The sequence below is a fragment of the Panthera leo genome, chromosome B1 (genome assembly GCF_018350215.1).
Source record: "Panthera leo isolate Ple1 chromosome B1, P.leo_Ple1_pat1.1, whole genome shotgun sequence".
NCBI lineage: Eukaryota > Metazoa > Chordata > Mammalia > Carnivora > Felidae > Panthera > Panthera leo.
Genome location: NC_056682.1, coordinates 123,366,440 through 123,384,477, shown reverse-complemented (window position 1 = coordinate 123,384,477; position 18,038 = coordinate 123,366,440). Strand labels below are relative to the sequence as shown.

General features: G+C 34.4%; 1 protein-coding gene across 5 annotated transcripts in view; it reads right to left on the bottom strand.

Annotated features, from left to right (window-relative positions):
• STPG2 (sperm tail PG-rich repeat containing 2) overlaps positions 1-18,038 on the bottom strand; it is a 618,205-nt gene that overhangs the window by 329,773 nt on the left and 270,394 nt on the right. Inside the window, exon 13 of one of the 5 annotated variants that reach the window (XM_042935855.1) lies at positions 16,865-17,100. The exons of the other annotated variants lie outside the window; for them this stretch is intronic. Within the exon in view, the coding sequence (XP_042791789.1) occupies positions 17,060-17,100 (41 nt within the window). The 3' untranslated portion in view covers positions 16,865-17,059. Of the gene's footprint in view, positions 1-16,864; positions 17,101-18,038 lie in introns of those variants that run through there. 5 annotated transcript variants of the gene reach the window in all.

Here is an 18,038-nt window from a genome sequence, read left to right as displayed (position 1 = left end):
TCAGCACAGAGCCCAATGCAGGGCTCAAAACCATGAACCATGAGATTATGACCCCAGCTGGAATCAAGAGCCAGACACTTAACTGATTGAAGCACTTAACTGATATAAAAGTATATCCTTTAAATGACTTTATTAGATTCCATCCCAATGAAACCGTCTATCTCTTCATTTTTTCAGATGAGAAATTTGAAGCTTTGAGAGGTTAAGGGACTTCTCCAAAGTCACAGAGTTAGTCACATTAAATTTAGGACAAAAAAATAATTTCTCCAGATTTCTTGTTTAATATTTTCTGACTTCACTTTAATCTGCCCAACATAGTGCTGACCATTTAATCTTCCTAAAATATTGACTAAATCATATAACCCCTCTCCTTTATAGCATTGGCTCCCAACTCCACAGGGGAAAACATCCAAACTCTTACCCTAGTTTCTAGATTATTTAAAATCTAGCTTTGTACTACTTTCATTTTCCCTATCCCAAACTACTTTATATTAAACATCTGCTCAAATTTAACTTGTAATATTACCCTAGAATATAGCATACTAATTACAGGATCCAAGACTTTTTTTTTTTTTAATTTACATCCAAGTTAGTTAGCATATAGTGCAATAATGATTTCAGGGGTAGATTCCTTAATGCCCCTTATCCATTTAGCCCATCCCCTCTCCCACAACCCCTCCAGTAACCCTCTGTTTGTTCTCCATATGTAAGAGTCTTATGTTTTGTCCCCATCCCTGTTTTTATATTATTTTTGCTTCCCTTCCCTTGTGTTCATCCGCTCTGTGTCTTAAAGTCCTCATATGAGTGAAGTCATATGATATTTGTCTTTCTCCAACTGACTAATTTTGCTTAGCATAATACCCTCTAGTTCCATCCACGTAGTTGCAAATGGCAAGATTTCATTCTTTTTGATTCTCGCGTAATACTCCACTGTGTGTGTGTGTGTGTGTGTGTGTGTGTGTGTGTGTGTGTGTACCACATCTTCTTTATCTATTCATCCATCGATGGACATTTGGGCTCTTTCCATTACTTTGGCTATTGTTGATAGTCCTGCTATAAACATTGGGGAGCATGTTCCCCTTCGAAACAGCATACCTGTATCCCTTGGATAAATACCTAGTAGTGCAATTTCTGGGTAATAGGGTAGCTCTATTTTTAATTTTTTGAGAAACCTCCATATTGTTTTCCAGAGTGGCTGCACCAGTTTGCATTCCCACTAGCAGTGCAAAAGAGATCCTCTTTCTCTGCATCTTCACCAACATCTGTTGTTGCCTGAGTTGTTAATGTCAGCCACAGAATCCAAGACTTAGGTACCTTGTTTCCCTCACCAAGATGTAATTTTCTTTTATCTCACATATCCAAATACTAAAATCCTTCAGGGCGCTATTCAAATCCTGTACCCTTCACAAAACTTTTTCAAACCACTCTAATTTACTCTAAATTTTTAGTCCTCTACATTCTTTTTATATGAATAGACTGTCCTCCAATTGGGTATAAATTATCTCAGTTATTCATTGGCATGTCAATCACCCCTGCAATGTTAAAGAAAAATACTCAACTATACTGAGTAGACTTGCTTTAAATTCATGAATGCAAACTTCAGATGGATTCCTTTTTTCAAAAAGTTCTATTGTAGTAAAATATACATAGCATAATATTAACAATTTTAACCATTTGAAACAGCACAATTCAGCATCACTAAATGCATTCACAATGTTGTACAACCATCACCACGATACATGACCAAAACTTTTCAGCATCCCCAACAAAACTCTGTATCCATTACATGATAATTCTCCCTTCCCCATCTCCCCATCTTTGGTCATCTCTATTCTACTTTTTGTGAATTTGCATATTCTAAGTACTTCACATAAGTGAAATTGTACAGTATTTGTCCCTCTGTGTCTGGCTTATTTTTTATAAAGTGTAATGTTTTCAAGGTCCATTCATATTGTAGCATACATCAAAATTTCATTCCCTTTTATGGCTGGATTATATTTCATTGTATGTATATAACACATTCTGTTTATCTATTCATCTGTTGATAGACACTTGAGTTGTTTCCACCTTTTTGGCTATGAACATTGGTGTACAAATATCCGTTCGAGTCTCTGTGTTCAATTATTTTGTATATATACCTAAGAATGAAGTTACTGAGTCATACATTAGTTTTATGTTTCATCATTTGAAAAACTACCAAACTGTTTTCCATAGCAGCTGCACCATTTTATATTCCCATTTAATACACAGGATTCCAATTTCTGTACATCTTTTCCAACACTTGGTATTAGCTGTTTTTTGGATTACAGACAAGCTAGAAGGTATGAAGTGGTATTTCATTGTGTTTTTGATTTTCATTTCTCTAGTGAATGATGTTGAGTATCTTTTCTTGTGCTTATTGGTCATTTACATTATCTATATTGGAGAAATGTCTATCTAAAAACTTTGCCCATTTTTTAAAGTGGCTTATTTTTGTTGGTGTTGAGTTTTTAAATTATGTATAATATATGTGATTTGCAAATATATATACATATATTTGCATATATATATATATATATATATATATGATTTGCAAATATTTTCTTCCATTCAGTAGGGTTTTGGCATCTTGATAATATCCTTTGATATGCAAAAGTTCTTAATTTTAATGAAATCTATTTATCTACTTTTTGTTGTTACCATTTGTGCTTTTGGTGTCATATCTATAACATCATCACCGGGTCTGACATCATGAAGATTTCTTAAATTTTTCTTCCAAGAGTTCTATAAAATTTTAGCTCTTCTTTAATATTTTATAAACTAATTTTTGTATATGGCAAAAGGTAAGGGTCCAATTTCATTCTTTTGCATGTGGATGTCCAGTTATTCTAGCACTGTTTGTTGGAAAGGCTACCTTTCCCTTCATTGAACAGTCTTGGTACTCTTGTTGAAAAGCAATTAATCATATATGCGAGAATTTATTTCTGAGCTATTTCACTGGTCTAAATATCTTTCCATATGCCAGTACCATACTACCCTAATTGCTGTAGCTTTGTTGTAAGTTTTGAAGTGAAGATATGTAAATTCTCCAACATTATTCTTTTTCAAGGTTGTTTTGTCTATTTGGGGCCCCTTGAAATTCCTTGTGAATTTGAGAATTGGCCTTATCATTTATGCAGACAAAGCTGTTATAATTTTGATTCAGATTGTGTTAAGTCTGTATGTGTTTTTTTTTTTATTTTTTTTTAATGTTTATTTATTTTGAGAGAGAGTGCAAGCACGGAAGGGACAGAAAGAGAAGGAATGAGAATCCCGAACAGGCTCCATACTGTCAGTGCTGAGCCTGATGTGGGGCTGGATCTCACAAACCAAGATCATGACCTGAGCCAAAACCAAGAGCAGACACTTAACCAACTCAGCCACCGAGGCTCCCCAAGTCTATAGATGATTTTTTAATAGTATTGACATCATAACAACATTAGGACTTCCTATTCATGAACACAGGTGAAAGCTTAAGGTCTTCTCAGGTCTTTTCTGAGCCTGAAACTTTCCCTGGGCATGCCCAGTGGCCTACTAAATTCCCTGTATGTGTGGTTAATTTTGAATGTTAAAAAGATAACCAGGTACTGTCTTTTTAAATCTCTTGGAAGCTGCTGTAGCCAGTAGAGGTTAAAACAACTGTGACTTGCCTTTTGCACCAAAATGATCAGGAAGAGCAATATGCAATTAGAACACAGAGCCCCAGCATTTGAAATACAAGGTCCTTATTGCCCACCCTGGTTCCAGCAACTCAAGCCAGAAACAGGGGTTGCCATTTCCACAACTGCCTGCCACGGGGTGGGTGTGAGGGTTGGGTAGTCACTACCACACTGAAGGTTGAAATGGACAGACAGTAACAACTCACCAGCTAAGCTTTCTACTAGTTGGTGAAGTATTCAGACAGGCTCCAGAGTTCCAAAACAAGCACTTCAGTGTGCCAGTACAATTGTTTTCTAGGAGGAGAGACAAATCCCTGGCCTTTTGTACTCTGCTATCTTCCCTGACTTTACTCCTTACCAGATGGGTTCTTAATCCCCTAATTTATGTATCTATCCCAACTTCTCTCCCAATACCCAGATTTAGGCATATAATTCCAACCTCTATGGACTCCTAATGCTACTACTCAATCATAATATTTCAGTTTGATCTATGTAGTCTCCCACTCCAAAATGACTATTTCATAACTTCTCTCTTTTTAGTCACTCAATCTTCACTCTCAGCCAATTACAGTACTTTCCATACCTCACTGAGAAAATCAAAGCAATCAGAGGAGACTTCCACGGACTCCCATTACTCTCTGCCCAATTACCAGCATCTTGCATATACATCCTACTCTCCCCTGTCTGTTACCACAGACCCATACTGAAAGCCATGAGAGCAAGAATCATTGAGGCCCTCTTAGAAATCTACTTACCACATTCATAACACAGGAATATCCTGGGGCAAGTTTTGCTGACAGTAGTTTTGAAACACCATTCTGGGTGAATGGGTGACTAAAGTTAAGGAGGTCAAGTTAAAAAAAGAAAAAAAGGAGGGGAGGTTAATTAAAGGTTTTGCTTATTTTCAAACTTCAAAAACAAAAAATACCCTTTTTTGTGGCAAGTTTTAGGGGGAAAGGGTATACTATTTAACTTTTTTTATTTTCATCTGTAAAATAAAAAAGTCTTTACCTACATATATATATTTAAAATTTAACAAAAAATGGCACACCATGTCCATTAGTGATTTAAGCATGTCCTCTAACAATATACTTATAACTACACTCAGTTTAATGTATAAAATTCTGAAATACATTCTACCTGAATTACTGGTTTGTGGAAAGCAACCTAAGAGTTAAAAGGGAGAGAACTGTGCTCATATTGCATACTCTACTATTCTTTTCTTTTGTAAAGATTTATCAATATCTGCTCTACAAGTGAGTTATCTTTATTTATTCTGACATAAGCCTATTTTCCACAGACATACTGCCTTTTCTTTTCCCTAGGAATATAAATTATCTACTTCCTTAAAAAAATAAATATACTTTATATTGCCTTCATTTCTCTTCATCTTTATTTGATATGTTTATAAAATATTTGGCTTTCAAGAATATACTGGTACTGTATGTGTACGTAAATCTGTCCAATACTTTCTTAAACAAAGAGATCAGCTAAAACTTTATATTAATTTATATTTACTGGCTCCCTGAAAATGCTGCAGACTGGTCAAAAGCTCTAAAGTTTGTATTCTTAGAAAATGATTCTCTATGAAAGATGTATAATATCCATCCTATTTTTATAGGTTCCTATCTCTATTCCATGCTATGTTCTTTGGTTTTAAATGTTATAAAGTCCTTGGATAAAAGTCTTAGGAAACACAGCCTGGTGAGAGATAACTGCAAATATAAAATAAATACTCATGACACCTGGTGCAGAATTCACATAAACAATAAAAAACTTTGACCGTGACATTAGTTTGCCCTTCAAATGTATGGTTCCTATTGAACCAATCAACATTGCCTGAGTTTATTTCTGATTTCTTCTAATCATCATTTTTTCCCTCTTTGCCTCTTCACTTTCTCTTCTCTCCCTGTTTAAAAAATAATAATAAATTGCTCTTTCTCTCATTCTGCTCTCCCCACAAGAGCTATTTCAAATCTCCCCACTTGTTGAAGCACTAGAATCAATCACATGATTTCACGTTCTGCCTTACCATACTCTGATGTTTTATTATTGAGAAATCATTAGATAGACAAAATTATTAAAAGCACAAAAGAAGTATTCCCTCTTTTATTCTTTATAGATTGTTCCAGTTCCCTCCATTCATACTAAGAAGCACAGGAGCATTTCCACTATTTCTTTTTTCCTCCTTTTAATTTCAGTAGAAGAAAACTGATAGCAGACCATCAGGAAAAAGTTAAAAATATATTTTTAAATTTACATATATCTGATTACATTTCAATGTGCTTATCACATTGCCCCCCACTTCTATTATCCTATCTGCTTTGGGTAGATGCACTCCTCTTTGCTCTAGCAAGGGACTAGAAAATAATCAAAGCAGCAAGCTTATTACTATTGACTGTAACCCAAACCAATAATTTGTAAGAGCCTTATAAGTTATGAGAATGTACCCTACCATTTCAAAGCTGTTGGATCTTCCTCCAAGAAGTGGAAACACCAAATCAAAAATATGAGAAAACATGACTTCACAGATATTTTCTTTATTTACACTGACTACAGCCACAACACATGGAGTATCCATGAAGTTGAAAACTTGATACAAGCTCTTTTATTTATAATTCAAATCCATCTCTTCATTATCTCATCCTTTCATCTTTTCTTCTTAAAAAAATATTCTTTGAAAACTCCCAGACCTCCCCCTAAAATAAAGTTAATTATATCACAAGCAGCTCTGCTCCTAATTAAGTTTAATCTACCACAAATGCATTTTCTCATTATCACTAACACTAGAATAAGGTCCTCTGGTTTGTAAATGCTCTGCTCCATGAGATTGACTCCCAAGTGTAATATGGGCTTAACTCAGGTTTGTGGTCACAAGAAAGTTAACATTTAGCAAAATAAGTTCTGGAAATATTCTTCATGACACTCAACACCTTCCAGCATTCAGTGAGTTTTTTTTTCTGTTTTCACTCCTAAACTAGATAGATAGATAGATAGATAGATAGATAGATCCCTAACACAAAACAATAGATGGCATTCTGATTAATATTAACAATACGCACACTGAGACTGAAATTTCCACTAACTCAAAACTATCAAGTTTCCAAACAAATGTATTATTAGTGGTGAGTGAGTTCATCCTATTTCAGTACAGTGTGTTTTCCCTGTCATTTTCTTGTACACATTCAATATGGGTGCAGATAGAAGTCAGTAAGTTTAATAAATTATGAGATTAACAACTACATCATTAGTCTTATACTAACCCAACTTACCATATGAAATTAACACCAAGAAACAATTTTCTCTGATACTTCAGTGAAGAAAAAAATTCTATAAGTTGTTGGTAAATGTTGCTAAACACGATAAATGGTAAATATTTAAATAATTTTAATTAAAATTATTATAGTCATTATTTTCACACTGATGGTGTCAGTCTAGACTTTAGGGGTTCTGAGTTACTGGCCTTTCATCTTTTTAATGAGAACTAAAATGGTATATTAAGAGGTATGGCATATTTTCCAGCGAAGAATGGCTTTAGTTTATCAAAGTATCTCAGAAGGCCATTTGTGTCAGAATACGGAGGCCCTAGAGGGCTATCTGCAAAGAAAGTGCAAAAAAAAAAAAAAAAAAAAAGGATCTAAAAGACTCTATGAGACAATGAAAGATATTTGGTTTTATTTTGCTCTGGCATTTTAGACAGGAAAGAGATGAAGGACCCAGTAAATTAAGGAGACAAGGAAGTTGTAGATGGAAAACCAAGGAAAGGATTTAGCAAGATGTCAGAAAGCTGGCAATCATATACCTATAAGAAAAAGATGTTTAAAAGACTTAAGAAAAATGGATATGTTATATTTACATTTAAACTGTTTACTGATGAGACAAACAAAATACATTGGACAGTTAAAGAGATAGTGCGGTACTTTGCGGGAATTGAAGGAAAGAGTTGAATTTTGTTTTAGATTAATGGAGTAGAAGCAAAAAAAGAAGAAGAAAGGTGGCGAGATGTAAAGTCATGATCAAGGATTGGGTGGAAAGAGGAAATAAAAACAAGAGGTAGTCAGAAAGAAGTCACCAAGAATCTTCAGCACTACTGCGTGGTCAGGGAGTAAGGGGTTGTATTTTTAATGCATGTGGATAAGAAGATCAGAGGATTTGCTGATTCCTAGGTAGTTAATATTTGGGCTATTCAAATAAAACCAGAAAAATCAGGTGCCCATAACAAAATATGAAAATATTTAAGGTGCCAGCAAAATAATTGTTTTGCTGAAGTTTCAGGAACTTCTTTCCTGGAGTTTCAGATGAGATCTAAATATGAGTCACAAGAAGGGATGCTGCAATCCTTTATCTATGTAGGTAATAAGCCAGAAAGTTTTTAGAGATGCCAGATATTCTAGGAATTATAAATATCTGAACTATTGCAGGAGCCTCTTAACTTGTCAGTCTGCTTCCACTGCTCTTCTTTCCAATCCATTCTCAACACTAGCACAAGTTTTCTCAAGTATGAATCTGATGTGTTACTTCCCTATTTAACAGCTCCTGATGGCACACCAAGATTGTTCGTGATTTAACTCAACATAGTTACATTCTCAAGTTCTGCTACTCTCACCATCACCAGCCACATTATATTACTTGTTTTCAAGTTCATCTATTGACCTTCATATACCTTAACAGAATTGATTATTCCTAAGTCTTTGTTTCCAATGTATTCTATTAAAGAACTTACCATAATAAAATCCTAGCTAATGAAGTTTGAATTCATTCACCATGCTAAAATCTTAAGGACAGGAACTAAGGTTTGGGATTTATGTCTCACACTCTATAACCTGCCCAAGCCCAAGGTCTAATGGGTGTTCAATAAATGGTTTTAAATTAATGACCAAGGTGCTATAAGTATCTACCCTGGAAAGTAAATGAGCCAAAGCAAGTATACATATATACATGTCTGAATACATGTATTACTCGGGAGGTGGTGATTTCATTTTACATGGTACATATGTCAAAATACGATGACATTTCAAGGATGATGGAAAGAAGACACAAGCTTGAAACAGTGAGTTGAATTATATGGTCTTCAAAGTTTCTTACAACCCTGTGGGTCAACAATTTTATGATTAATATATCATGAATGGAAGAAAAAGAAATTCAGAAAGAAAATATAATGCTAAGCATCTATAGATGGTCATACTGGAAGAGAAAATACTCTACTGCAGGTCCTCAATGTCTCTGTGTGTACCTCATTAGCAAGGATCTCTGTTGTTAGTTTCCTATTACTATTGTAACAAACTACCATGAACATTGTGGCTTAAAACAACACAAATTTATTTTCTTACAACTCTGGAGGTTAGAAGTTGAAAATGGGTCTCACTGGTCTAAACCCAAGGTGTTTGCAGAGCTGCATTCCTGTCTGGAGGTATGAGGGGAGAATATATTGTATCACCTTTTCCAGCTATTTGAGGTCACCCACATTCCTTGCCTCATGACACTTTCCACCTTCAAAGCCAGCAATGGCAGGTTGAGTCTTTCTCACAATACATCACTCTGACTCTCTTTTTCTCTTTCACTTATAAGGATGCTTCTGAACATAGAACCTTCTTGAAAAATCCAGAATAATCTCCTTATCTCAAAACCATTGGTTAGCAATGTTCACTTAATTACCCCTCCCATATACTATGGGTTGAATTGTGCCCCCTAACAGATATATTGATGTTTCAACTTCCAATAAATCACATTGTGACCTTATTTGGGAGTAGGGTTGTTGCAGATTACTTAAAATGAGTTCATATTAAAGTACTGTGGGCTCTTAATCCATTATGACAGCTGTTATAAACAAAAGGAGACAGACGCACGAAGAGAAAATGGCCATATAATGATATAGGCAGAGATTGGAGTGACTCATCTACAAGCCAAGGAATGCTAAATATTGCCAGCAAACACCAGAAGCTAGAAGAGGCAAAGAAGGATTCTCTTCTACAGGTTTCAAATGGAACATGGCCCCCTGCTCCCTTCATAGGAACTCCTTGTCTCCAGAGCTGTGAAACAATACATTTCTGTTGTTTAAAGCCAGCCAGTTTGTGGTACTTTGTTATGGCAACCCTAGCAAAGTAATGCATTATATAACAGAACATATTCACAGGTTCTTAGGATTAGGACATGGACATCTTTATGGGGCCATTATTCTGCCAACCATAGTCAGTGCGAAAATGATAAAAAATAGAATACATTTGCCCTCTAATCAAGAAAGAACAAGATAAATCTCTTTTTTGGAAAATGGAAATAATCATCTTTTTTTTCCCTTCTATTTTACATAGTATCCTGAGGCTTTTATCTACTTGGAACTTCTATTAAGAATTACAGGTCACTTAGCTACAATTTTTAACCACTGCTTTTTCTATTGATTTCAGTATTAAGTGAATTAAGTGCTTATCTAATATAATGGCTACTTCAGGTTCAGTTTAGGAAAACATATAATTTAAATAAAAAATTAATAGCCAATGGGATGCCTGGGTGGCTCAGTTGGTTAAGCATCCAACTTCAGCTTAGGTCATGATCTCACACTCTGTGAGTTCGAGCCCCGCGTAGGGCTCTGTGCTAACAGCTCAAAGCCTGGAGCCCGCTTCAGATTCTGTGTCTCCCCCTCTCTCTGCCCCTCCCCAGCTCATGCTCTGTCTTTCTCTGTCTCAAAAATATATGAAACATTAAAAAATTTTAAGAAAAAATTAATAGCCAAAACATAGACTAGTCACCATGACAGAGCTTAAATAAACTAGGGGAAAAAAAATCTGTAACTGCTCAGTATCATCGAGTTTTATTTAAAAAAAAAGGAAAAAAAAGTTTCCACTCTAAATTTTTAGAGGTTATTTTTTTTAATTTTATTCTATTATGGTAAGAACACTTAACATGACATCTACTCTCTTAAATTTTTTTAAGTGTACGTTATTGTTGACGGTAGGTACAATGTTGTACATGAGATCCCTAGAGCTTATTCATCTTGCTCAACTGAAACTTTATGCCACTGATTAGTAATTCCCCATTTTCCCTCCCCCCACTTCCTGGAAACCACCATTCCATGCTGAGCCTATGTATTTAGCAATTTGAGATACCTCATATAAATGAGAACATTCAGTACCTGTCTTTCTGTGACTGGCTTATTTCACTTAGTATAATGCTATCAATGTTCATCCATGTTGTCTCACATTGCAGAACTTATTTCTTAAGGCTGAATAGTATTCCATTGTATGTATATACCACATTTTCATTATCCATTCATCTGTCATGGACATTTAGGTTGATTCTACCTCTTGGCTGTTGTGAATAGTTATGCAATAAACACGGAAGTTCTATTACCTCTTCAAGATTCCAATTTCAGATTTTTTAGATAAATACCCAGAAGTAGAATTAATGGATCACAGGGTAGTTCTATTTTTAATTTTTGAGGAATTTCTATATTATTTTACATAGTAGCTATACCATTTTGCATTCACACCAAGAGTGTGCAAGAGTTATGATTTTGCCACATCCTTACCAACATTTGTTGTCTTAGTTTTTTTGATTATAGCCATCCTGACAGGCATGAGTTGGTATCTTGTTATGGTTTTGATTTTCATTTCTTTGATGATTAGTGATGTTAAACATTTTTTCATATAACAATTGGCCATTTGCATGTCTTCTTTGGGACAATGCATATTCAAGCCCTTAACCCACTTTTAATCAGACTATTTATTTATTTATTTATTTATGCCGTTGAGTTGTAGGAGTTCCTTATATATTTTAGAGACTTAATATCTTATCAGATATATGCTTTGCAAATATTTTCCCCTATTCCATGGGTTGACTTTTCACTGTTCCTTTGTGTGCAGGAGTTTTGGGGCTTTTAAAGACATTTAAATCTGTATTCAGCACAGCTTGTATCTAACAACCCTTTTGAAGGTGATAAGACTGCATTCCTTTTTATTATTTTTAAATATATAAATATATATACGTATATATTTATACGTATATATATTTATTTATTTATATTGGAAATGTATATATTTCCAAAGATCTTTTAACCCCACGAAAGCAAAATGACATACTTTGCATTTTTTCATTCTGTCAGATTCATCTTTCTCCTTAATAGAGTAGGATTAACACATTTGTCTTTTGAGATAAGACACATTCTGTGCTGTTCCCTAGTGACCAATCTTTATAGGAACATCAGGTTCAGACCTATTTTGCCCATATAACTAGAGGCTAATAACAGGAGGGACAGGAGAATGTGAATGGGGACAGGTAAAAGAATGAGAGCTTTTGGCCTAATAGAAAGCTTTCTCCCTAAAAAAATGAATCTCATTTGCCTTACAGATTTGCATACCATTAACAAATATGAACACTTATTTCAATTGTGAGGAGCATGTAGCTAAAATGCCCGAGGGGAAGAAAAAGTATGGAAAGAAAATCTTATTTTACAAGAGCAATGGAAAAAAAAATCAAAGGTACTGTCTCTCTCTTATTTGAAAAATATTCTATATTAAATACAAGACCAAATACATATTTGAAGTATTCCAAATTGAAAACAAAAAATACCTCAAGAGAAACAAACAAAAAACCTACAACAGAACAAGTCATTCAAGAACTCTTCAATTTCTTAGGAAATATTTTCATTTCCTTAGCTTTCATTATTAGATTATGAAAATATATTATTCCTAAAATCATATGGCTAAAAAAGAACAATGCATTCCAGCTTCTGCATAAATGTTAATAATTTCCTTTCTCTCATAGTCAAAGCATCCTGGTTAAATCTTGCTAACGTTCTTTCAATTCTGACTCTCAGAGGACCTAACTACAAATATAATAATGTATGTAATATTTTTAAAAAGAAATATTGGACAAAAATCTTAACACTAGAAAATAATAAGGGGCATCTGTGTGCCTCAGTCAGTTAAGTGTCTGACTTCAGCTCAGGTCATGATCTCAGTTTGTGAGTTCGAGCCCCACATCAGACTCTGTGTCGACAGCTCAGAGCCTGGAGCCTGCTTCGGCTTCTGTGTCTCCTTCTCTCTCTGCCCCTCCCCTGCTTGCACTGTATCTCTTTCTCAAAAAATACATGAACATTAAAAAAAATTTAAAGAAAAAGAAAATAAGAGCCCTCTATCACAAGAAGAAAATAAAGGTCAGTATGTAGTTATCTGTATACTATTAGCTACTTGTATAGCATATAGATGTTAAGTGAGAAATTTAAACATGGTACCCTAAATTACCTGAATCCTGGATTTTAGAAGGCAAGAGACTAATGCTTTTATGTGCAAAGATAGGCTACAATTCTGCAAAACAAAGAATGATTTAAGTCCAATGGCAAGGATTTTAAGGTAAAGCTTTCAAGTATATTTAAGTTTCAATTAATTCTACATATTTCTATTATACAGTTTATTGGATTTCAGGCAAAAGCTTTTATGAGATGGCATGAACTAAGGATAAATAGGGACCCTATAAGTAGGTTGACCAAATGTCCCTGTTTGACCAGGACAATCTTATTTTATGCCTGTTGTCTGAATATTTTTTTAATTTTTTTAACATTTATTCATTTTCAAGAGACAGAGACAGAGCATGAGTGGAGGAGGGGCAGAGAGAGAGGGAGACACAAAATCCAAAGCAGGCTCCAGGCTCTGAGCTGTCAGCATGGAGCCCAACACGGGGCTTGAACTCATGAACCACAAGATCATGACCTGAGCCGAAGTCTGACACTTAACAGACTGAGCCACCCAGGCACCCCTGAACATTTTTAATTGAATCCTTTTTGTCACAGGATACAAAAATTAATGTACAAAAATCTGCTACATTTTGATACACTAATAATGAAGCAGCAGGAAAAGGAATTAAGAAAACAATCCCATTTACAACTGTACCAATAATAATAAAATACTAGGAATAAACTTAACTATAGATGTGAAAGACTAATACTCTGAAAATCATAAAAGATGATGAAAGAAATTGAAGATGACACCAACAAATGGAAAGACATCCCATGCTCATAGATTGTAAAAGCAAATATTACTAATGTGTCTATTACTACCCAAAGCAATCTACACATTTAATGCAATCCCTATCAAATACCAACAGAATTTTTCATAGAACTAGAAAAAATAATCCTAAAATTTTTATGGAACCACAAAATACCCCAAATAGCCAAAGCAATCTTGAAAAAGAAAAACAAAACTGGAGACATCACAATTCCCGACTTCAAGTTATATTACAAAGCTATAGTAATCAAAACAGTATGGTACTGACACAAAAACAGATACATAGGTGAATGAAACAGAATATAAAGCCCAGAAATAAACCTACAATAATATAGTCAATTAATCTTCAATGAAGGAGGCAAGAATATGCAATGGGAAAAAGAAAGTCTCTTCAACAAATAGTGTTATAAAAACTGGACAGCTACATGCAAAACAATGAAACTAGACCACTTTCTTTATACTATATTCAAAAATAAACTCAAAATTGATTAAGGGCCTAAATAGGAGACCTGAAACCATAAAAATCCTGTAAAAGAACACAGGCAGTGTCTCTGGCATCAGTCATAGCGATGTTTTTCTAGATATGTCTCTTGAGACAAGGGAAACAAAAAAAAAATAAACTATTGGGACTACATCAAGATAAAAAGCTTCTGCACAGCAGAGGAAATCATCAATAAAACTAAAAGACAACCTCTGAATGGGAGAAGATATTTGCAAATGACACATCCGATAAAGGTTTAGTATCCAAAATATATAAAGAACTGATACAAGTTAACAACCCAAAAAACAAATAATTCAATTAAAAAATAGGAAGAAGACATATTGTTCAAATGAAGATATACATATAGCCAAAAGACACATAAAAAGATGCTCAACACCATTCATCATCAAGGAAATACACACACACACACACACACACACACACACACACACACACATACACACAGACACACACACAAACATATACAATGGAATATATACAATGACAAATCCTTCCATTTGCAAAGACACGAATGGATCTAGAGAGTATAATGCTAAGCAAAATAAACCAGTCAGAGAAAGAGAAATACTGCATGATCTCACTCATATGTAGAATTTAAGAAACAAAACAAATGAACCAAGGAAAAGAGAGACACACAAACAAAAAAACAGTCTTAACTACAGAGAACAAACGAAGGGATATCAGAGAGGAGGTGGGTGGGTGGATGGGTGAAACAAGTGAAGGGGATTAAGAGTATACTTCTCTTGATGAGCACTGAGTAATATACGGAATTGCTGAATTTCTATATTATACACTCGAAACTAATACTACACTATATTTACTCAATTTTAAAAATTAAAAAAAAAATTAAATCTAAATTTAAATTTAAAAATTAATTAACTTTTAAATTAAATTTAAATTTAAAAATACAAGATATAAATAAAGTATTCCATGTAGATGCAAACCAAAAAAAAAAAAAAAAGCCCTTTTCACTCTCAAAGTCCTCTTAGTAGATCACTCTATCCAAACAATTAAATCAGGCTGACTAAGCCTGTAATTATCTTCTAAAGTTGTACCTTGTAAAAATGTTTTAAGTTATGTTTATAATTTAAAAATTAAAAAAAAAAAATATATATATATATAGACACATTATTTACATCTAGTAATTTATTTAACTTTTTTTAATGTTTATTTATTTTTGAGAGGGAGAGGGAGAGAGAGAGAGAGAGAGAGAGACAGAGCATGAGCGGGGGAGGGGCAGAGAGAAAGGGAAACAGAATCTGAAACAGGCTCCAGGCTCCAAGCTGTCAGCACAGAGCCTGACGCAGGGCTCAAACTCACAAACTGTGAGATCATGACCTAAGCTGAAGTCATACACTTAACCGACAGAGCCACCCAGGTGCCCCTTCATCTAGTAATTTATTGATAATATATCACAATGAAATAGTAGCAGAGTCCTCTCCAGGAAGTTGGCTCCAACTCGAAGCTAGCTTTCTTATCTCAGCCTGGTATATTTCAGGTAATTGAAAGGCAAGAAAGGGTTGATAATAAGTGGAATAGAAATCCACATTGTGATGCACCTACCTGCTTAGAAATCCAAATTTAAGAAATTCAAGTCTACTGGTTTGGATGTAGTATAGGCCAGAAAGTGAGGCAACTAGAAATTTAGATTATGAGACCATTACTATGATTTATGAGGAAATGTAAAGAGTGTGAGAGTTGGAGGAGAAGGAAGGTTTAAAGCAATTCCATTTTTTTTTCTAGTTGGAAGAGGGTAAATTCTATAAACAACAGATCAGTGTTCTTCAGTTTTGCTACTCTGTAGAACAGTGAGCCATAAATATAGCCTATCTAGACTTTATCAAGGTATTTAATAATGTCTTTCATTATATAAATGCACAAAAAGTAGATTTTTTTATCTGAATATACCTACTTCACATTCAGCTACTCTATATACTACACTGTACCTCTCATAAGAATCAAAGCAGACAAAAGCATATCATTCCACACAATCGCTTTATATTCAACAGTCAGCCCTCACTCTGACCTCAGTTGTTGTTTTGTTTGTTTGTTTTTTAATGTCCTTAGGAATCAAAATTTCTTTAGGCTCATTTGATCTTTACTTATACGGCTTATTGAAATCAGCCTCAAAACTCATTTCATGGTCTTGTTTCCCCTAATATAGTTATTTCTAACATTCTAGAGAGAGTCACTCCGTCTACCACCTCTAGTCCCACGGAATAAACTCAAGACCAACCCAACCGGGACACGGTATTTGTTCTGTATGATATTACATAAATGTTACTGATCCATTATCAGCATCAATCAGAATGGATAGTTCTGTTGACTTTCTTGAAATTGTGTTCAACCCTGTTTTTATCTTTATCTTAGATGATGATACATTTTTCATGAAGATGAAGTCACATTTTTCATTGCATAATAATTGAGATTAAACATTTTTAAGATGGTCTGCAAGGCCTACATGATTTGGCCCAAGCCCACTGACCAACCCTTAATTTGTACAACACTTATCTACTCTCCCTTTAGCTATACTTCCCTTTTTTTTCCTTTTCTTTTTCTTTTTTTTTTTTTTTTTTCAGTTCTTTGAATGTGCTATGCTAGGAGTCATAGAACATAATGGTACCTCTGCCTGGGACACCCTTCAAATTCAGCCTCCAAAACATATTGCACACATACACTTAGATTAAACTTTTATAGACCTCAGCTTAATTGGCACTTACCTGGTGGTGGCTGTCCTTAATCTGTAGAACAGAACCCTTCTTTATACACTCTCACAGAATCCTTTATTTTGTAGCATTTACTTCAGTTTGCAATTATAAAGTATTTGTATAATAGCTGATGATCTCCCGCCTCCAGATTTTAAGACATATTATGCGGTATGAATTTTATACCCTACTGGATCTGCCATATTCAGCACAGTGGCCTACTACAGAGAAAACACACCATAAATAATTGTTCTTTTGTAGATTAAAGAATACAAGGCTGGAAAGATAAAGAATACCTTAAAGGAGAGAATCAGTACCCAAAATAATCTTGGCAAACTGGAAAGATAAGCGACAGTCAGACCCAGGGGTGCTAGATGATAAGTAGTAAATGATAAATTTAAATATATCACCTATCCTCCACACAGCAAGCCTATGAAGGACCTTGTCACAGTCTCCAAATTAGTTTTATTATTTTAAGTGCTGATACTCTGTTATAATTCTTAGATTTCATCCTACATTTGTGTTCAATTGAGTAAGCATAGAGAATATAGTTAAAATTTAGTCACATGGTACATAGCCCAGGAATTTTTTAGAATAGTCATGAGAACTAGTCATAATCAATAAATAACAGAAGTCTACTCAATAAGATTGCTAAACAGATGTTGCAATATGGGACAGAATTAACAATGTAGAATCTACAGTAAGGACAATAATAAGACTATTCAAAACTGCTCAGAATACTCCTGGTATACTGTCTAATCTTGGGAACTTCACTTTAAGTGACATACTGAAAAAGGACATGGTTTGAGACTGTTCATGATTGTATTATCATTCTTAACTGTTTGTTATCCTTCCTGTAAGAGGCTTGTAAATCCCTGCCCTTTGCTATGTGACTTAAAGTGTCTCCCAGTGAGAGATATAAAATTTCCTACCCCATTAATGTTACAATTGGATGTGTGACTTGCTTTAGCTAAAATTTAAAAAATGAGTAAAAGTAAACTGTATATGTAAAATATGAATAAAAAGATATATGCCACTTCTGAGTAAACATTGCACCTTTTTCCTCTATTAAAAGATTGGCAAAACTTAGAGGCTGCTCCTTCACCCAAGGTTCTAAAATGAAGAAGAACTTCAGCAAATACATAGCTGACCTATTATG